Genomic DNA, 21,306 nt, shown 5'->3' on the forward strand with positions numbered 1-21,306 from the left:
GCTCCCCCCCACCCCTTCTCACATACCCTGCACCTCAAACCATCAGCCCACCTGGGCAAACCCCAGTGGGGCTGCCCTATGACCTACACTTAACAGTACCTGCTTCCCAGCCCTCAGTGAGCCATGGGCTCAGTCCACCCAGGGGCTTCCTTGGCTGCCTGGATCCTAGCCCTCCTTTAGCTCATAGCCCAAAGAACTACCAGGAGCTCAAGCCTGGTGCCGGGAGCCTCACACCAGTTCCGTTCCATTGAGACCACGAAAAGCCTGCTCTCCTGACCCTGGGGAGGCCCCTGCCCTGTGGCCCAAGTCTTTGGGACCCTGAGGAACCCCTCTGCTCGCCCTAGTCTCACGTGCTCTGACCTGCTTAGACTCGGGAACCATCCTGGAGGTGGAGGCCCCCCCCCACCTACCAGCCCCTGCTGCCAGCACAGGACCAGGACTTTGGTGGGCACCGCCCAAGGATGGCTTCTCCTCTGGCAACAGAGTCAAAGCCAACCTCCCTGGATGTGACCCGCCTGGGCCGGACCCTTGGCCTGCAGCCCCGTGGCTCAACCACGGCAGACAGCCCTGGAGACACTGCCCTCAGCCCTCTTGGACCGTATTTTGGCAACATTCCAGACTCTGGAGAGGATAACGGCTGCCCCCCAGCTTCTGGGGAACCAGTTCCTCCCTCTTCCTGCTGCACCCCCCTCCACCGCTGCTGTGGGGCCCCTGCCCCTTGGATACTCGCAGACACACCCTGTCACTTTACTCACGCTGTCCTCGTCCAGAGTCAGCTCCACTTTATTTTGTTCATAAAATACCCGCCCCCCGCACACAACCCTGTACAACTCCAGCCCCCACCTCAAAGGTAGCTGAAACTGTGACCCCAAGGTGCCACCAGAGTTAAAGTATGATGTGCCCAGATGAAAACTGGACACCTGAGAACAGTCCCACTGGCTGGCCACATCTCTGGGGCCCTCACCTTCTCCCGTCGTTCTCTAGTTTCTGAGGGGCTCTCTGTGCCCTCTAGCCACAGCTCACAGGGGAGGGAAGGCTGCCTTTGCCCCCTGAGCCGCCTCCAGGCAGCCCTCCTGCATTTCCTCCCCAGACTCCATTTGGGCCCCAAAGCCCCCTCCCCTACAGCCAGCCAGCCTCCCAGCTTCAACCTGCTTTTCAATCTGTGGAACTTTCTTTCTGGTCCAATCAGATACCTTAGCTGACTGGGCCCCAGGCCTCTCAACAGCCACTCTGCCTCCCAGATGGAGGTGCTCAGGAGAGGCAGAGGGAGGGGAAGAGGAGGAAGAGTCGGGACAAGAGGAGGGCCAGGATTCACAGCAGAGGGCGAGGCACTGCCCACCTGGGGAGAGTGGGCCAGGTCAGCTGAGCTGTGGCACTTCAGACCGCAGGTTGAGATGGCGTGGACGTGGCCCCAACCCCTCTGCTGTGGGTGTGGGGTACACCTGGGGGCTCACAGAGACATGGGAAAGGCGGAGCCTGCCAGGAGGGAGAGGAGGGAACAGAATAGCAAGTATAAAACAGGCTCCCAAACCAGTTCAAGGCCTGCAGGCGCGTCCTGGCAAGGGGGATTAAAGAAGTCACTTCTTGTTTCGATGCTGAAATCTAAGCTGGGTGTGTTTCCATAAAGTGGCTTTGCCTGTGACTTAAAAAAATGCTTTCCTGGCTGTGTTCCCCCTCCACGTGGCTCCTTCCCCTGCCTTCCTCTGTGCTGCTTCAAGCAGACCAGGCCACCTGCCTCAGCCGAGGTCAGAGTCGTGGATGGTACCATCACAAGATGCGGGGCGCCGACCTGTCGTTGGTGACGGTCCTGCGGAGCCGCACCCCGCGCCGGATGGCCACCAGCATGTCTTCGGCTGGGGGGTCACTGGTGGCGGCAGGGGGTGGGGTGGGTGTCTCCTCTGCTGGGGTGGCCGACAGGGCCGTGGGGAAGGGAAACTGGCCCTCACCCAGGGCGTGGGCACCTGCCACTAGCTCCCCGAGCTTCTCCACCAGGCTGTGCCGGTTGGCGGCCAGCTGCTGCTGCTGCTGCTCCTCGTCATCCTCAGCCCCCGGTCCTGCGTAGCCGGCTGTCTCCGGAGAGGGGCTGCCCCAGGCCGTGTTGGGCAGGCTGAGCCTCTTTGGGGAAGACTTGGCCAGGTCCACTGCCAGGGGTGAGGCAGCCTCGTCAGTATAAAAGACACACTCCTCGCTGCCCGCCCGCACAGGCCCCGTGTAGCCGGGTGAGTCGGGCACTGTGGGCGTCTTCACAGGCACAATGGGCGGCCGGATGGGGATGGGGCCAGCGCTGGAGAGGGTGCGGCGCACGGTGGGCTTGGTGGAGGGTGTGCGGCGGATGGTGGCCACGCCAGGGGGTGCACCCGACGGCAGGCCCGTGCCCGAGGCAGTGGGCAGCCCTGCGGTGGAGGCCGGGCGCTTGGTCTGGATCAGGCGGCGGTAGTTCTGGGCGATGTTGCTGTTGCGGGGAATGGTGGATGACTTGTCGAACTCGGGCGGGCCCTCACTGTCTGCGTCCCCGTTCACTGAGTAGCAGTCGTAGTCGGAGCCTGGGGGCACGGGATGCGTTGAGCCTGGGCGCCCAGGTCCCCACCGAGCCTGGCCCTGCCCCCCCACCCAGGCGACCCGCAGCAGAAAGGACTGGGCCCTCTCTCGAAGCGGAGCCTCAGCTGTCCCTGGTGGGGGTAGGCCGAAGGTCGGTGAAGGAGTCCCCAAGGTCCCTAGGCTCCAGAGCCCACCTTGGGAGGGGATGGTGTCCTCGGAACAGGAGGGTGTGGTGGTCTGTGTGCTGTAGCCACTTGAGTACTGTAGTGAGTCCCGACTGCTCTTCTGGTGCTCGAGGCTCAGGCCGCGGGTCAACACCATGGCCAGGTCACTGGCCGCAGGAGACACCTCCTCACCGTGCTGGGGGAGAGGCGAGACCGCAGGCTAGAACCTGGAGCCGCTCCCACTCCAACCCTCATCCCAGATTGCAGGCAGCCCGAACAAGTGGTCAGAGCTGGCCCTGAAGACTGCTTCTCAGGCCTCCTGGCATTTACCTGGGGTGAAGCTGGGGCCTGGGTGGGCTGCCAGGGGAGCTGTTGCCTACCTTGGCTGCAATGGTGGCAGGGGACATCCGGGGCCGTGGCACCTCCTCCCCACCGGGGCCCACGGTGCCCCCGCTGGTGGGGCCTGGCTCTGCATCTCGGAGGAGCTCCACTCGGTCCTTCCTCCGCTGCAGGGTGGTGCCTGCAGGCTGCTCGTGGGGGCCGGCCTTAGACCAGTCCTGTGGGCGTGAAGGGCGGATCAGGGCCATGCTACCTTCAGCCAAGCTCCCTCCCTGTAACTCAGGCTCACAACGGTGGCCAAGGGCAGAGGCTGAGCAGAGCAGGAAGGTGGCCATGTGACCCCTTGGTCTCCCAGGCCCAGGGCAGGCAGGCATCCCTGGAGGGTGTGGTGTGAGGAGTGGCCGCCAGGGACAGTGCTGGGTGCACCCACCCCTGTGGGTGGTACCAGGGCAGCAGGGCAGGGACCAGCTGGTGACAGGCCGGGGCTGGGCTGTCTTCTGCTGCGGGCAGGGGGCACTGACCGAGGTGGGGGAGCTGCACTCGCTAACAGACTGGCAGGTTTCCGAGGCCTCAGAGGACGCGGAGCTGGAGGACTTCTGCCATGCAGAGGCGAGGAGGTAGTCAGTCGCCCAGACAGACGGGCCGGTGGGCAGACAGGGCAGGCGGGAGAGGCAGGGAGAGGAGAGAAGAGATGCAGTCACGGCACTGGCATGCAGTGGTCTGGTTCAGCACCCCACCTGTGCCCCCCAGGGTCATGGTCACCGAGCATGGCAGCAGAATGCAGCCCAGAGCACACGCCACACTGACCACCCCGATGCCTCAGCCTCAGCCTAAGAACCACGCATCTTGAGGACAAACAGCAGGGCTTTCTGCTGATGGCCTGGATGTGGTGGGCGAAGGACAGAGAGGTATTAAGGATGGCAGCTGGGGGTTTGGCTGGAGCAGGCAGATAGAGCCTGTCACTGTTGTCTCTGAGAAGAATTCTGGTCCAAGCACAGAGTCGAGAACACCATTGTGCACGTGTGATGCTGAGCTACCTACTAGGTACCTAAGTGAGGAGATGCAGTGGAGGCAACTGCATTTTCGAGGCCGCAGTTTAGGAGATGTCAGGGTTGCAGCCACAAATCTGGCAGCTGTGGGACAGGATAAGGTCACTAGGTAGCAGTGCAGTTAGAGAAGAGATTCAAGAACCAAGGCCCCGGTGTGCCAACATTTAGTGGCTGTAAAGAAGAGGCGCATCCAGCAAAGGAGAGTGACAAGAAGCCAGAGAAGTGGGTGGGAATGCACCAGCAGCTGGTATCTCAGAAATCAGGTAGAAAGCCTGTTCTGGGAAGGAAGGCAGTCAGCGTGCGGATGCTGCTGGGGTCTGGCAGATGGAGGTGGAGAAGTGTCCGTTGGATCTGGCCACAGAAGGTCATGGAGACAAGAACTATTTCAGTAGAACGGTAGGGGTACTTAGGGTGAAGAATTGCTTTATGTCTTTATTATTCATGGAGGGCTCCAGACCACACTAGACAAGTTATACTACATGAGGTGACTCATGTTGGATGGGGAATGGTCATGCCAGAAAGATCAGCCTGACCTCCAGAGAGGGGAGAGGGCTGGAAATAAGAGTTCAACCATGTGGACAATGATTCAATCAATCATGCCTGTGTAATGAATCCCCATAAAAACTCTGGACACTGACACTCAGGTGAACTTCCTGGTTGGTGAGAAGCATTGACGTGTGGGAGAGTGACACATCCTTGGGGATATGGAAAGCTTTGCATTGGGGATCCAAGGCTCCCTACCCCCAAGACTTTCACCCTATGAGTTTCTTCTACACGCTGCTCTTGACTTGTATCCTTTATAATAAAATATAATCTTAAGTATATGTGCTTTCCTGAGTTCTGTGAGTTGTTCTAGTAAATTATCAAATCAAGAGGGTAGTGGGAACCCCTGAATTTGTAGCCAGCTCATCAAAAGTATGGTGTCCTAGGGATCCCTGAGCTTGTGGGTGGTGTCTGAGGTCTTGGGCAGACTTGGCAGTCTGGAGGACTGTGCCCTTGAACTTGCGAGAGCTGACCCTGCTTTGGATGGTTAGGGTCAGAGGAAGAACTGCACTTTCAGCTGGTGTCAGAGAAGATCTTTAGAGTTGGTATCAGAAGACATACCTTAGGGCAGAAGCCCATTTAAGAGTGGACTGAGGTGTGAATGGGAGAGTCCAACTCTCAGCAGTAAGGTGAACTAGATACCCTAGGACGACCCCTCCTACTTCAACTAAATCCTGCAGAAGATGTAATTCTTGATTTTAGCATGTCCAGGTTCAGAGAAAGTAAGGGACTCTGGAGAGGAAGGAAAGAAGACGTGTCCAAGAAGACCAAAAATAAATAAATAAATAAAGAAGGAAAAAACCCAACAAAATTAGAAACAGGACTGTGACTTCTGTACCTATGTGATGGGTGGTGTTCCCGAGGGCAGACACTGACTTCAGCATAGCAGCTGGGAGACTGGGCAATTGGCAGGGTGAGCAGCCACCCTATGCCTACCCAAATCAAGCCAGGATACCTCGAAGGGGATCAGCAGCACCTCCCAGCTCCTGACAGATTCTCTAAATCATCCTTGACTTAGGCCCCTGCCTTTCTCCAGATTATGATGAACGAGATCACCAACATACAAGGAAATAAGGCACCATAGGAGATTCAGGGGAAACAATAAACAAATTTGACCTTTGGCAGTATAACTGTTAAATTAAAAAATTCAATGGAAAACATTCAATGACAAAATTCATCACCCATTTGTGAGCAAATAAATAAAAAACTCCATTTAAACTAGGAATTTAATCTGATAAAGAATATCTAACATATTGATACTTTCTCCTTTGAGGTTGGGAAAAAGATAAGGATGCCCGCTGTCACCATTTCTATTTAATATTAGAAGTTCTAGCCAGTGCAATATGGCAATAAGAAATAAAAACACTGGAAAGGAAGAAAAAGAACAGTCATTATTTACAAACAATGTGATTATGTATGTATAAAAATCCAAAAGAATCTAGAAATTATTATGATTAATAAGTCATTTTAACAAGGTTACTAGATGCAAAGCTAATTTACAAAAAAATCAACTGTATATCTAAATACCAGCAACAAGAAAAAAAACCCTAAAAAGTATATAAAAAACAGTAGCATTAATAAACATCAAATATCTAGGAATAAATCCAACGAGAGATGTGGAAGATCTTTACACTGAAAACTCCAAAACATTATTGAGAGAAGGTACAGCCTAAATAGAGACATATGCAATGCCAGTCAAAACCCAAGCTTTGTTTTTAGTGGAAATTGAAAAGTTAATTTTAAAATTTGTACGAAAATTGAAAGCGCCAAGAATAATACAGCTACGTTAAAGACTAAGAAAGCTGGAGAACTTTTACTACCAGGTATCAAGGTTTTCTAGAAAGCTACAATAAATAAAACAGTGTGGTATTGGCACAAGGACAAACAAATCGACCACGGAACAGACTACTAAGTCCAGAAATACGCACACATATACAGACACCGGATTAATGACAAAGGCAACACTGTAGTACAGTGAGGAAGAGACGGTCTTTTCCGTACATTGTTCTGGGTCAATTAGATATTCATATGGGGGGAAAAAAATGTTATCTTGACCCCTACCTCACACAACACACACACAATTCCAGATGAGCTCCAGATCTAAGTGAAAAAGGTAGGACAAAAAGGTTTGTAGAGGAAAACATCTTTGTGACCTTGGAGTATGTAAAAACTTCTATAAAGAGCACAAAAGCACTAAAAATTCAAAAAATGGATAAATCTGACTGTATTAAAACATAAAAATAGCTTCTGGACAGTAAAAGACTCCATTAAGAGACTAACAGGTAACTCACAAAATCAGAAAAGGTATTCCAGTGAAATACTTCAATCCATAATATATAAAGACAGTATACAAATCAATAAGAAAAAGACAGACAAACTAGTAGAAGAATGAGCAAAACAGTTGAAGAAGTCCTTCACAAAAAAGGATATCTAACTGGACTTTAAAAGTATGAAAAGTTGTTCAACCTCATTAGTCATAAGGGAAATGACATGGCACTACTACTATACACCTACCTGAATGGCTAAAATGAAAAAGGTGTAAAATACTAAGTGCTGGTGAGGATGTGAAATAGCAAAAACTGTCATAATCTTGCTAGAAGGAATGTAAACTGCACAACCACTTTGGAAAACTTTGGTAGTAACTACTAAACCTGAATATATGCCCATTCTGTGACTCACAAATTCCACTCCCAGGTATGTACTCAGCAGAAATGCATACTAGAATGTTCATAGCCCAAACTACAAACTATTCAAATGTCCATTAAATATAGATATGTTAAATAAATTGTGGCATAGTCACACAATGGAATGCTATTTGGCAATGAGAATGCTATACAACCACACACAAAACATGGATCAATCTCACAAACATAATGTTGAACGAGAGAAGTCAGACATAAAGGAAATACACTGTGCGATTCTGTGTATATAAAGGACAAAAAAGCCAAAACAATGAAAGCCAGAATACAGTGGGGAAAATATCTCAAAATATGAAGAGAAAATACTTGTCACTCCAGAATTGTGTCCCTAGCAAAACTAACTTTCTAGAAAAAGGACAAAATAAAGCATGTTTATAAGTAAACAAAAACTGAGAATTTACTAACCTATTCTAAAAGAACTTCTAAAGGATGTACTTACTTTAGAAAGAAAATGGCCTTAGAAGAAAGGTTTAAGATGCAAGAAGAAATGATAAACAAAGAAACGTATAAATCTAAATGAGTACTATATTTGTAAAATAACAACAGTAATCATAATGATGATATAAGAAGAAAAAAAGTCTAATTTGTGGATGCTATAAAATAGTTTTTTTTTATAAAAGAGGAGGGAACTAAAATATAATAGCTTATAAGCTGGGAGAGAGCGGGTGACAGCAGTTAAAGTATATTAAGATCCTTGAATTATTTAGGAGATAGAAGTATGACTTTACTAAGTTCGTATGGTAAAATTTCAAGGTAACTCCTAAGAGAATAGAAACACTATAATTTACAATCCAATCCAAACCATACCCATTGCTGTTGAGTCAATTCCAACTCATAGTGATCCTACAGGACAGAGTGGAACTGCCCCATAAGGTTTCTAAGGAGCGGTTGGTGGATTCAAACTGCCAACCTTTTGGTTGGCAGCTGAGCTCTTAACTACCACCAAGGCTCCTACAATCCAAGAGAGGGGAAGTAATTGGAAAAAGAAAAACAAACAAAAGGCAAGGAAAGAGAAAAAAAGCACAGAAAAAGGAGAACAGAAAAAGGTAAGACAGAAGTCCAAGTATGTCCGTAATCATAATAAATGTAAATGGACCGAGAAATACCAACTGAAAGATAGAGATAGTTAGATTGAATAAAGAAAGAAAATCTAGGCATATGTTGTTTATAAAAGACTCATCTCAAACATAAGGGTATTGGAGTTTAAAAGTAAAGAGCTGGAAAATGATAATATAAATATTGAACAAAATAAAGCTAAGATAGTTGTAATATCAAACAACTATCAAAATAGACATTAAGACAGAAAGCATTATAGGCACAGAAAGGGTCAACTACATCATGATAAAAGAATCATTCACTGTATGAGGAGTTAACATTTCTAAACTTGTATGCACCTAATAAAAATACTCTTAAAACATATAAAGCAAACACTGATAGAACTATGTATAGGGGAGAAACTAACAAGTCCACCATTTCTCAATTATGGACAGATCAAGTAGACAGGAGTGAATGGGAAATGAAGTAGAGATGATCACGGCAGACAACTCTTGAGAAATTTTGCTGTGAAAGAGACCAGGTTTTGGAGGAGGATGTAGGGCCAAGGGAGGGGGCAAGATGGATGATTCTAGAGCATATCTGTATACTGATAGGAATGACCCAGAACAGGAGGAGACTGGCAATGAAGTGGGGAAATCACTGGGCAAGAGTGGAGCATACAGAATGCTGAGCACAAATGGAGGCACTAGCCATTGATGGGCAGGGACAGAAGAGTGAATGCAAATGCAGGTAGGGTTATGGATTTGGTCATGGAAGATGAACAAGTTTTTGTCTGGTGACTTCTATCTTCTATGAGGTGAGATCATTGGCTGAAATTGGGGGATATATGGGTGGGTTGGCTACACTGACCTACACAGGATTCCTACTGTAGGCACACGCCTCTGTGAATACAAATACATGGGAACCTCCCCTAACTCACACATACATTTAAAAACCACAATTCAGTGACCTGACAATCACTCAGCACTCCATTAACACCTAAGGCATGTTCATAGGGTGCTCGTCACCTGCGCCCAGCGACTAGGTGGGCTTGTCCACTCTATGGACAGTAGCCTCCCAGTTCACTGTTGACATATCGTACGTTCTCCTTCATGGAGAAACCTTACTGTGAAGGCATGCAGAAACCTGGCGCAGAGTAGACAGGGGCTGGGGAAGCAAGCTGAGAGGGATGATGTCTGCCTTGAGCCTCCTGGCCGGCTATCTGCAGCCTCAGTGAGATGGACAAATGAAGAGACCACAGCAGAGGACAAAGGGAGGTAGGGCCATATGCCCAGGTGTCAGCAGTCGGGGGCGGGTGTTGCTGGGGAGATTCTGGGCTGGTCTCTGGGTTCACAGCAAGCTGGCCTAAGTTTGAGGAGAGGATGTCTACAGATCCTGGGGCCCCTGCCCCTGTGCCCCACGCCTCATGTGGCCAGCCACTCAATCACTGTATGCCTAAGCAGGGGGAGGGTCACAAGGGTCAGAGGTGGCAAGCTGCCCTCTCCTGATTCCTATGGCTGGAGGAGGGGACAGATAATAAGCAATGGGGAGGAAGTGGGGTGACAAAAGCCCTCGCTGACGCTGCTTCACCCTGCCTGACGCTTGCTGGGAGACACTGGTGGCTCCAAGACTTCCCCAAGCCCTCCTAGGTAGTGAGCTCAGGTCGGTCCCTTCTGTGGCGGTCCTGGGGAACCCCAGGCCAGTCTCAAAAGCTGTAGGTGGCCCCACACCTAGATAGCTAGAGGCTGTGATGAGGCCACTGCACCCCACCCGAGTGGTCCTCTGATGCCCCTCACCTGGCTGGTGATGTCTGAAGGCATGGGCGAGGGGGGCTTGGAATAGGTGGCATCCTGGGAGACGAAGCCAGAGTCGTGGGAGGAAACACTGGAGAGGCGGGCGGTGGCGGCTGGCTGTGCCAGGCTGCGGTAGCGACAGGTGGAACTGGGTGAGTATGTTTGGGTGCCCCCAGGCCATGGGGCTCCGCCACCCTTGGCACTGCTACCGCTGCTGGGGGCACTAGGGGAGTGAAAAGGGGGCACAGTAGCCAGAGAGGGAGACACAGGGTGTGTGTGGACGAAGGGTGACAGACAAGGGTGGAGGAGAGAGGTGAGGGGCAAGGAAGGAAAAAATAATGTCAGACTACAAGTTCTGAAACTTAGGTGCTGGAGAGGAGCTGGGTTCTGGGAAGCTATAGGAGGCAGGGAACAGAGCACCAGTTGGTCGGCCCAGCCCCTGCCCTGTATGCCCCAGTGCCCAGGGGAGCCACTCATCAAGGCAAGCCCAGGGCAAAGCCATCTCTCTGTCTCCAATTTTGCCATGGAACAGTAATCCTTACATAGTAATGAGGAAACCAAGTCACTAAGAGCCAAACAGTTTCCCAGTTGGGCTAGAACCCAAAACAAGCAAGCTCTAAACTGCCTTCTCCAAGTCTGGCGTTTGTCATCACATTCTAATGGGGTGTCTAGCCCTCAGGTGGGTCCTGGGCCCACCATCACCCTCTCCTTTCCGCTCCTTATGGGTTGTCCAGCCCCGGGTAGCTCACACCCTCTGTGGGGTGTCCAGCCCTGCGTAGCTGTTTCACTCTGGGGTGGTGTTCCCGCAGTAAAGGTCACCCTCCTCTTAAGTGTTGCTCTGACGCCCCCAGCTCCTGCCCTTGGTCTGTCCCTGCAATCAATCCTCCTTTCTGTGATACCGCTGCCCAGGGTCTAAAGAGCCTCCTGCAGACCTGTCCTCTCTGCTCCCTGCAGCAGGAGCAGGTCCCTGTACTTGGCTTACCTCCCATGCCCTGGGTGCCCAGCCTGAGGTGGTTCTGGGAAAGGGGGTACCTGGCACAGAGCAGGGGCCTCCCCCACCCAGAACCTGCTCTGTGTTCACTGCCTTGCCCACCCGAGGCACCTTGCATCTTAAACGTCTCCACCAAATTGAGCCCCAGTGCCATCCCGAGGAAGGGGCCCCGGTCCTGAGCCTGCTCTGTGACAGAGAGATCTCTGGCCTGTCTTTGGCTCTGAGGCCTCGGGGGCCAGCCTGGGCCAGGGTTTGAGCCTATGCCAGCTGCCTGGGCACCAGCTCTCAGGAACCAGCCAGGTAAGACTGCCCTTACCTTGTGGCCTCAGCATACCTTCCCAGGAGCTCCCACACCTCTCCCTGGCCTTAGATTCTTACTATTTCCCCAGACTGCAGGGCCTGGCAGAGCTCATGGTTGGACACTGTGACTCCATGCCTCAGTTTCCCTTTCTTTGAAATGGTGACAACACCATACCTCACATGGTGGTGTTAGAATTCAAGGAAGAAAATGCCTAAAGCACAGAGCACAGTGCCAGGTGCACAGTTAAGGGTCCAAAATTAAAGCTACTACTGTTCCTTCCCCACCCCCGACAAATGTGACTGGGGCACAGTCTCTCCTCTCCACTTGCAAGTTCTTTGGATGATGTAGAAATTGTGTGAATTCTGGGGCCCAGAGCAATTCTTGATGCAGTGTAGGTGGAAGCTTCTGCCATCCCTTCCTGGGACGGCCCCCCAACCCCACTGACCTGCACATGCTGGACTTGCGGGAGCTGGAGCTGCTGGGCGATGAGGGTGGTGTCTGGTAGGACCAGCTGTAGTCTGAGCCCTTCAGGTCTTTGATCACCTGGATGAGGACACGGATGGGAGTCAAGGAGGCAGCCCCTGCCCTGTAGAGAGCCTTATCACTTTCTCGGGGCTCCCAGAGGGAGGGTAAAGCCAGAGGCCCCCATGTTCTTCCCAATCATGAACCAGCTACAGGAAGTGGTCCTGGGGAGTCTGAGAGCCGCCCAGTCTTGTCCTAGTGCAAGCTCCTTCCTGGGGGGTAGGTCCCCTGGAGAGATTCAGCCCTCTATGATTCTCAGGGGCACTGACCGAAGCTGGGGTCAGGCTAGCAGGCAAGACTGACCATGACACCACAGGGTTCAAATGTAGGCTCTGCTGTGTCACCTCAGGCAAGCTGCTTAACCTCTCTGGGCCTCAATTTTCTCTTGTGAAAAGGAGCCTACCCTTCCTGTTATAGAGGCTGTTGGGCTGATTCATTGAGCTGATGTGGGAAGATGGTGTGGGCAGGCAGTAAGTGTGTAATGAGTGCAATGGCACATGAACTGCTCCCAGTGTGGTGAGACGAGGTAGGCAGGGTCAGCACAGGTGGCAGGTGTGCTCGCTTGTGCCTAAGCTACAGGAGGTGATGGGGGTCCGGTTTGGTAGGGGGTTTGCCCAGGTGTAGCCTATGGGACTTTCCCCATCTGCCCTCAGCCTGTGCTCCCCATCAGCCAGGGCATACCACCCCTCAACTGGGCACATGCTCCTGGCCAGCTCACAGTTTGTTTCAGGACATGCCTGGGCTCTGCCCCCAAATGCTGTCCCTTGTCTCCTCTCCTCTTGTCCCCAACCAAGGGTAGGCTCTCCCCTCTCCTCCCCGTCCCTTGGCCCAGGGCTGGCCGCACCTGCTCGCTGGCGGGAGGCAGCTTGTGGGGCTCTGCAGTCAGTACCACCAGGTCGTCAATGATGCCCTGCAGGTGGGTGATCTCCCCCAGCATGGTCAGCTCGTTGTTCTGAGGAGGCAGCAAGTCAGCCCGCCCACCCTGCAGGAGCAGGCCTCACTAGGCCCCTCCTCGACCATCCTCCCCACTGACCCATGCCACCCAGGGTTGATAAAAGCATGGCCCTTACCAAATCAGTAGATGAGCTACCAAATCTGCCTATGGGCCAGAAGCACATGGCACTCAACCACCGATCACTGAAAAGCAGCCTTTCTTGGAGGTCCAAGGGTCAACCCTGGGCCCCAGCCCAACCTGTCTGGGCCTCCAGGTCATCAAGACCCAGCAGTTCCTGAGCCCCAATTCTTGGGACTCTCTCTCTCAAGGGACCCCTCAACTGGCATGATCGTAGCGTTGCTCAGAGGGCCCCCCCACCCTGGACACCCACCACCACTGGCTGCAGGAAGGTGATGAAGGTACAGAAGCGGCTGCGTTCCTCGATCAGGGCCCGGCGCACAGCCTGCTTCTCTGTCTCCTCCAGCAGCAAGTACATGTCGTTAACGTCCTGCAGAGCGCTGTCCAGCTGGGGCTGCAGGTCTCCCTTCCCTGGAGAGTTGGGAGGAGAGGCCGCGCTGGGGACGCTGGCCTGGCTCGAGGTACTGATGGCTCAGGCCCCCGTGGTGGCATCCCTGGCTGTGGGGCTGGGTACTGCATGGGGATCAGAGGACTGGGGAGGACAGTTGGGACACTGGGGGCTTATGGGGGTCTGGTCCCATCGGAGCAGGCAAAGACACACACACACACACACACACACACATACACACACACACACACAGGAAAGATACCAAAGCTACAAAGCCACCCAAAGCCTGGGGGGAGGGGTAGGGGGGCAGAGCTGAGATGTGCTCAGGGGAACCTGGGAGCACGGCCAGCCCTGCAGAACCCACAAGCACTACTTCCATGCCAGAGGGTACCCTCACTGCCTGTGGGATGGTGCCCCTTGCATCACAGGGTGGATGGAAGCAGGGCCTGAATGGAACATGGGGGCTTAGCTGTCATTGTCCAAGAATCAGGAGAAGCAGGGGCTAGGCTCTAGGGGGCAGGGAAGGAAAGTGTCTCAATGTGGCTACCACTCAGTTCAGGAAGCAATGCACAAGGACAACAGCACAAGGAAGCAGCAGCGAGAGAGACAGAGAGAGGCGGTAGCAGGATGAGGAGATGGATGAGGTGACCTGTAGGGAATGTAGGCAGCCTGGTGGAGTGGGACAGCCAGGGCCTGTGCTCCCCACCCCACTTTGGCCAACCCCACTTGACCTGGCAGACTGACCCAGTGGTGGTCCCGGACTCATCCCCAGGGCCTGTACCCTAGTCCCCCTGCTCGCTGACCAACCACCTTCCTGCTCCTTCTTGGCCTGGAGTCTCCTTCCAATGGCCCTGAGCTGGGGGAGACAGACAAATGCGACAAGGACAGGAGGAGCAGCTGGAGGGAGCGACATTTGACTTACCAAGTAGCTCTACAGGAAGGATGTGGGAAGAGAGGAGAGACAGAGAGAAAGAATGTGTGAAAGACAGGCGGATGGACAGAGCCCCTCCTGGGGTGGGGCAGGGCCTGGCCTTCTCAGTCTCCCAGGGAGGGAAGGCCCTGGGCCATGTCTGGGGTTCAGGGAGGCTCCCACTGTCCCGCCCAACAGTTGAAAGGGTTCTGTGTGGAGATGGGGCCCCTCTGGCCAGAAGAATGCCCTGGGGAGCCCCGAGGGTGTGGGGGCCACGGAGACGGGCCCGGGGGCTCCTGTCAAGCCCCCTGCGGCTGTGCCTCGATGGGCCTTTCAGGGCCCTACCTTTGCGTGCTTTCTTCTGCAGCTTCAGCGTGTCGGACGATTTCTTCTTGATCTCGTGCCGGGCACGTTTGTACTCTGTGAGGAGGATAACGGTAGACTGCTATTACAAGCGTCCATCCCTGCAGAGTAGGGGCGGGCCGGGCTAGCCCAGCCCAACTGAAGCCCCATCCCCACCTTTCGCGTGGTCCTTGTCCAGTTGGTTGGCCGACTTCTTCCAGTCCTCAATGCGCTCCTGCAGTGGGTTTATGAGGCTTTCCAGCAGCGCGCTGCGGGTGGGCAGGGGCGTGTTACCAGTGCAGCCAGGCCCAGGTCTCCTGCGAACATCCCCCGCCAGCCCACCCTCTGCGCCCACTCACTTGGTGAACTGCCGCAGCTTGGTCTCGATGCTGCGGTGGCGCATGCACATGCGCGTGAGCGCCGAGCCGATATCTCGCGTGGCCCCTGGCGAGGCAAGCGCGCAGCGTGGGAAGGGGCGCGCTTGAGGCCGCTGAAGTCCTGGCCTTGGGCCACAAGGGGGCGCGCCGGCCCGGGAGGGCCTCGCCCACAGCCCTTGCCTGCAGCCTCTCAGCCCCCGCCCCCATCATTCCGCAATCCCGGGGCAGGGCTGCTCCCAACCGGCCCTGCGTGGGTTTATCATTCGTCAATATTTACAGAGCTCCTTCTCTGTGCAGGACCGGCCATGCCAGCCTCCTGTGGTTGTGGGTGTCCTGGCGTTCCTTCCACCGTAGCCAAGCTGGTAGAGGCCAGTGCCAGACCGTCCAAGGCAGAGCCAGTAAAGCCCCCTCCAGCCTGCTGGGAACTCCCCTCCAGGTGTGCCCAGGTGCAGGTGTGAGTGCAAGCCCTCCCACTGCCCTCTGCTCCCTCCATCTGAAGAACAGGGGCCCAGCTCCTCGCTGCTCAGACCAGAAGGCAGAGGTGACCCCAAGCCCAACAGGAAGGCTCCCTTGTGCCCTGTGTGCTCCCAAAAGGCAGATGGGGTGAGGGTGAGTGGGCAGAAGCCATAACCAGACTCACTGTACAGGTGGGTAAACAATCGTGGCTGAGAGGATCAAGTGAGTTGCCCATTGCAAAAATGGCATCCTGCTGCAACATCCTTGTCCTGGTTCACCTACTCCTGCTTGCACACCTCTAGTGACGAGGGGCTCACTTCTCCACAGCCAGCTCATTCCATTAGGGAGCAGAATTCAAGGTCCCAGCTCTGGTGTCCTCTCCCTGGCCCACACCTCACCCAGCCTTTCCAGCCTCCAAGCCCACCTCCAACCATGCCCCCTCCCCACCTCGGGTGTTGGTGGCCATGTCGGCCACTTTCTGGAAGGCATCCAGGAAGGCTACAGCAGCCAGCACGGTGGTCCTGGGGAGATGACAATGGGGCCCTCTGTGGCTGTGAGGTCCTCTTTCCCCACGCTCCCCTCCCCAGCTGGGGCACCCTCAGTGGTCTCACCTCAGCTGGGAATGCAGCTTTGTGGCCTTGGAGTTGAAGTCCTCCCAGATGGGGTAGGAGCTCTGCCCGGGGAGATGGGAGAGGCTGTCAGACCTTGTAGGTGGGGCTCCACTCAGGCAGGCTCCCCTTATGCCTCTGGCCCAACTCTGGGCGGCTTCTGACAGAGCAGCCCCACTCCTCCAGAGAGGGGTAAGCAGGAGGAAGCCTACCCCAGAACAGGGACTCTGCCTCATCCCTGCCACCTGATGGTCAGGAAGTCCATCCTACTGCCTTGGTCCCTCAGGGGAGATGGAAAACAGTCCATTGCGGGTCTGGTCTCCTCAGGCTCCCCAGGGACCTGGCAGGGGATCTAGGCTGAGCCCCTTGAGGGGTACCCTGTCCCCCTGGACACACGCTCAGCCTGGTGAGCACCAACCTGCCCACCTGGCATAGGGGTTAGAGGCAGTGGAGTGCTGGCAGGGCTCAAGATGCACCAGGCCTAAACTGGGGCCTCCACCCTATGCTCTGGAAGCTGCTGCCTGGCCTGGCCAGCCATCCCAGGCCTGAGGAGGCCGAGGCTGCTTCGAGTCTGGCCAGCCTGCCCGGGACAGCCAGGCCCCAGGCTGAATGGGGCCTTGTGCGGCCAACAGAGCTACCTTTCTCCAGCCCCAGCCCTCCTCCCCTCCTAGGGGAACAGTGTGGTCTTTATCCCAGTCTGGCCCAAGGCTCTGAGTTGGGAGGGGGTTTCCCACTAGGGAGATTGGGCTCCTGGGGACCGACTTGTCCAGTATGATCAAGAGGCTTTTCTGGCTAATGGGCCTGGCCCTCAACTGCTGGGTCCTGGAGAAATCTCAGCCCTGGCCCAAAGGCCCTGTGGAGGTCTCGATCCTTGAAGGGAGGCCTTGGGCCAGCAAAGCCCCAGCTCCAAAGTGTGTCCAATCTCCCATGCAGGATGGGGCAAGGGGGTGGAGCTTTTCCTAAGGAAAGAGGAAGGCAGGAAACCCAGCCTCTGAGGGCTCTGCTGGCAGGAGCCTGGGCGGTGGGTGTTCTGTGGGTCCTCCCCTACCGAGAGGATGCAGGGACCATGGCAGCTCTAAAGGACACTGCATGCGAAAGGGACAGGGCAGCCTTAGGGAACCTCAGGATGCTCTCTCCTCCTAGCTCAGCCAAAACAGTGCCCAGGGAGAGCAAATATTTGAGAAGTTCACACAGGCTGGAGTGGGAGCGGAAGGCTGTGGGAGGGCTGTCTCCAGTAGCAAAAGGTCCAGGAGGTCGTCCTGAGCAGTTCTGAAATCCCCAGAGGCCTTCTCAAGGGGACTCAGTCCCACCACCTAGGCTCCCCCAGCCCTAGAGCCTTGCTAATACCTTCAGGGAGAGGAAAAGATACTGAAGGGGTGAGGGTTAGAGCTAGCTGTCCTCTCCCCCAAGAGGCTTCCTTAGCTGCCTCCACAGCCCTTGGGCAGTCCCAGAGAGCAAGGGACAGAGCTGGGAGAAGTTGGGTAGAGCCAGGTCCCATCCCCATTATGCCCCTGGGCTGAGCGCCCATTCCCTTAGCCAGCCCATTCCCTTAGCCTCGCCATGGCCAGCGGGACCTTCATGCCATCCCAGACCTTCACACTTCAGCTCCCCAAGTGGGAAGCGGGACGAAATAGGGCATGGGGGAGGCCAGGCCTGCTTCCACCTTGAAGATGGTTTGGCACCTCAGTTTCTAAGGACCTGGGGTTCCCCTCTCCCTCCCACCGGACCTCAGAGAGTCAGGCCATGAGCTTCCAGCTTCTCAAAGCAGCAGCCCATTTCAATGACAAGGCTGAGGAGCTGAAGCAGCCATGCCCCAGGGAAAGCCATCCTCAGCCTTCACCCCACATGTCAGCCTCTACAGCTGGCTTATTATCACTACTAACAGTAATTGATGCTGTTGGTCAAGTGCTTCCCATGGGCCAGGCACTAGTGTTCCAATGTGTGATCTCAATGAATCCTAGTAACAGCCCTGTGACAGGAATAGTGTTTTGCCCCCATTTTACAGATGAGGAAACTGAGGCCCAGAGAGATTAACTGACTTGCCCAAGGCCACAGAGTGGCAGGGTCAGGATCAGGCCCCACGTGTGACTGGTTACTATGTACAGGGAGATGGGCACCTGGGCATCAAGGAGGGGAGGTGGCAGGAGCTGCAGGGATGGAAGGATGCCTGGTTTTGCCCCGGCAGGCTGCTTGTCATTAGAGGTGCCCAACAGATGGGGATGAGCGCCATGAGGAGGCTGCCAAGGCATGCAGACTTTGGTGGTGGTGGTTCAGATGTGGGCTGTGCAGACAAGCAGCCCACACTCCAATCCCAGATACAGGGGGCTTTCCAGGTGACCCTAGGCAAGGGCCCCCTCTCTGAGCCTCAGTTTTCTCACCTGTGAAATCAGGATAGGAGCAGCACTTCCATCATGGGGTCAGTGTGGGAACTCAGGAGGCGCTGGATGGAAAGCACTTAGCACAACACCTAGTAAGTACTCGGTAAATGCTAGCTAGAAAGAGATGACGCACAACTTCTGTCTGGGCCAAGAGCCCCTACAAACACGGCCAAGACTTCCCACTGTGGAGGAAGACAAAGACTATGACCCTATTTTTTGGATGACCCTGGTGCAGAGCGGAGGCCTGATTTGCTCTGCTGAAGGTGCTGCCTGGGCTGTGAGCAGTCCTGACACCTTGGCAAATCCTTGCCCTTCTCTGGGCTTCATGAAGTGGCAGCCTGGCACCTGGGGGGCATCTGTCCTGAGTTGAATGGTGCTTTCCCCCAGCTGTAACTCGGGGAGGCCCTCCCCACCTCACTTGCCCCTGACTCTGCCTCCCCTCAGCCAGGGTCCAGGCCTCCTAGAGGCAAGGGGGGCCTGTTGTGGGGCCTACGGACTTACCATGGAGTGGCCTCATGGGAAAGCTCAGTCTCCTCAACCCTGCCAGCAGCCACAGTCCCTCTCTTTGGAAGCCCCGCTTGCTTCTGTGGCTCAGGCCACTGAGGGAATTGACCAGAAGCTGCCCCCAAAACGCAGGTGATGGGTTTTCAGTGGCCTGGCCCCTTCTCAGCCATGCATGCATGCGTCATGGGCAAGGAGACATTGGTGCTTGGCATCACCCCAGGTGAGATCCCTCCCATTTTGTCTCCACGTGTCCAAAAATCCTGCCTGAAGTCTAATCTGAATCTTGTATTAGGATCTGGGCCCATTTCCTTGGGTCTCTTCCCTAAATTCCTTACAAATTGACTGAAGAGGGATGGCCTCAGCCTTGCCCCTCCTGCAGCTCTCTGCAGTGTTTGCTGTGAGACTGCAGGGGCAGGGGTGGTGGCAGGGGGAGGTCCTACCCCAGCCATTCCCTGGGAGTGGCCTGGGGAGGGTGGTCTGGACTGCTTGGTCCCAGGTCCCAGAATGGATCCTGGTGTCAGGGCTGTGATGGCTACAGGGCAGGTGGGGTCTGCTGAGGGCAGAAGAGGCTCCGACTTCCAAAGGCCTGTAGAAAGGGCATGGAGGTGGAATTGCAAGGGAAGGAGGTCCCAAGCCACGGGGGGCGCCCGCATGCAGTTAATCCAGTAGTCCCAAGCCAGAGCGGTTTCAAGCTCTTTCTCAGGTGGCCAGGATCTGGCAGCTGCCCGACAGGCACGGGAGCCCCCATCTCTGGCCTGCCTGCACCATCACTTTAGGGCCCGGCCCCAGTTTTTCCATGGTGCATGGTGTTTCCTCCTAGGCTTTCGATGTCACTGAGGGATTCTATGTTGTGTACTTGGCAAGCCTGTGATAGGCTGTGGGGGTGGGGGCTCTCAGGAGTTCCTGTGGGAGCCCAGTATTTTCTCCTGCTCTACCTGCCCTTACCAATCCTGCCTCTTCATCCTAGGCCAAAGCAGGGGGTGGGGGCTCCTGAGGAGAAGGTAGGAAAGGTGGTTCCTGGCCCACACCCTGTCGCTGGAGCCTCGCCTCTGACTAGTCAGCCCAACAGCCCTGCCAGACTCTGCCCTCACTGGGGGCAGAGGGTCTCCCTGCCCCGTAGATGAACAATGAGCCGAGGTTGGAGACAGAGTCTAACCTCTCTTTAACCACCCTGAGCCAGTCCCAGGCCTCAGTTTCCCCACCTGGTGAGCCAGTGGAGAGCCAGGATGTGGTAGCCTGTTCCAACCTGACCTTGGGCAAAGAATGGGGATGGTGGGTTGGAGCTGACAGCCTAGGGGGAGGGGGAACCGGAATGGAGTAGGGAAGGTGCTTCCTGGGGGTTGCCTACCAACCCCAGCCTTCTCCCCCCGCCGCACCCCGCCCCCAAGCGAGGATAGAGGCCTATCCTTGGGATGGAGCTACCCTTGGGATGGAGCTACACTTGGCCTGGAGACCTTGGGGGGCCCAGGGCTCCCTGGGGCTCGTGGGCGGAGGGGCTGGTTCGGGAGCACAGGCCGACTCCGGTGGGGAAAGAGTTAAAGGTTCTTCGCTTTATTATTTTTTCCTGCTTTGGCGGTGACAGCATTGTCTGGACTCTGGGGCCGCGCGAGGCGCGGGGGTGAGGGGGGGGGTGAGTGGGTGAGAAAGATGTGGAAGGGGGCGGAGACCGGCGAGACCCCGGACCCATTGAAGGGCCTCAGAATCATCCCGGAACCAAACCCCAATCACGATCTGGGGGCCTGGGCTGCGGGCAGCCCGCGTGAGCGGAGGCTCAGGTCCGGACCCCACGGGGGCGCTGCGACCCGGGCGACCCCGGCATAGACGGCCCCGCACGGACATGCCGACACACAGGCACCCACACCTCCCAGACAGCCACCCGGAGACCCGGACGCCCAGCAGAGGCAGGCAGGACACGCAGCCAAGGACACACAGACACCGCGGCGCGTGGACACGGTGGGGGGGGGGCGGCTGCCCGCCACCACGCACCCCGAAGGAACACGCACCCGCACCCACCCATGCGGCCCGCACGACGCCCCCGGCCGGCTCCGCCGCGCCCCGTTACCTTCATGTCGTTGACGATGGCCTGGAAGAGCCCGCCCAAGGCGCCGCACTCCTTCTCCGCCGTCTCCATGCTCAGGCCTGGCCGCCGCGGCGGCGGCAGAGCGCGGGGAGCTGCGGAGGGAGGCAGCCGGGCAGCGGCTGGAGCTCGTTCCGGAGCCGGGCCGCGCCTCCCGCCTCCTGGCCGTGCTCAGCGGCCGGCCGCGCCGCGCTCCGGAGTCGCCGGCCGCCGCCGGGTA

The 21,306-nt window shown here is 55.5% G+C and overlaps 1 protein-coding gene across 4 annotated transcripts; it reads right to left on the reverse strand.

The window, feature by feature from the left end:
- Positions 1-742: 742 nt before the first annotated feature.
- Positions 743-21,209, reverse strand: MTSS2 (MTSS I-BAR domain containing 2). 4 transcript variants are annotated; one of them, XM_064273797.1, is made up of 14 exons: positions 21,072-21,209; positions 16,131-16,192; positions 15,967-16,040; positions 15,046-15,130; positions 14,864-14,955; positions 14,690-14,764; positions 13,300-13,457; positions 12,819-12,926; positions 11,898-11,995; positions 10,164-10,383; positions 3,563-3,637; positions 3,083-3,259; positions 2,733-2,898; positions 743-2,543 (listed from the first exon to the last, which is right to left on the reverse strand). In XM_064273797.1, the coding sequence occupies exons 1-14, from the start codon at positions 21,138-21,140 to the stop codon at positions 1,768-1,770; spliced, it is 2,235 nt and encodes a 744-aa protein (XP_064129867.1). In that variant the 5' UTR covers positions 21,141-21,209; the 3' UTR covers positions 743-1,767. The 4 variants fall into 4 exon arrangements, with proteins under 4 accessions (XP_064129867.1, XP_064129868.1, XP_023412435.2 ...); XM_064273798.1 differs by having other exon boundaries at positions 10,164-10,287; positions 21,072-21,208; XM_023556667.2 differs by lacking the exon at positions 21,072-21,209 and having other exon boundaries at positions 16,131-20,996.
- Positions 21,210-21,306: the final 97 nt, after the last annotated feature.

The sequence above is a fragment of the Loxodonta africana genome, chromosome 21, assembly GCF_030014295.1.
Source record: "Loxodonta africana isolate mLoxAfr1 chromosome 21, mLoxAfr1.hap2, whole genome shotgun sequence".
NCBI lineage: Eukaryota > Metazoa > Chordata > Mammalia > Proboscidea > Elephantidae > Loxodonta > Loxodonta africana.

Coding starts and splice junctions, on each gene's coding strand:
- MTSS2 (XM_023556667.2), bottom strand. CDS start 16,363: ATGAGGCAGAGTCCCTGTTCTGGGGTAGGCTTCCTCCTGCTTACCCCT. Junction 16,041..16,130: donor AAGCTGCATTCCCAGCTGAG/GTGAGACCACTG, acceptor TCATCTCCCCAG/GACCACCGTGCTGGCTGCTG. Junction 3,638..10,163: donor CTTCAGACATCACCAGCCAG/GTGAGGGGCATC, acceptor TCTGCATGGCAG/AAGTCCTCCAGCTCCGCGTC.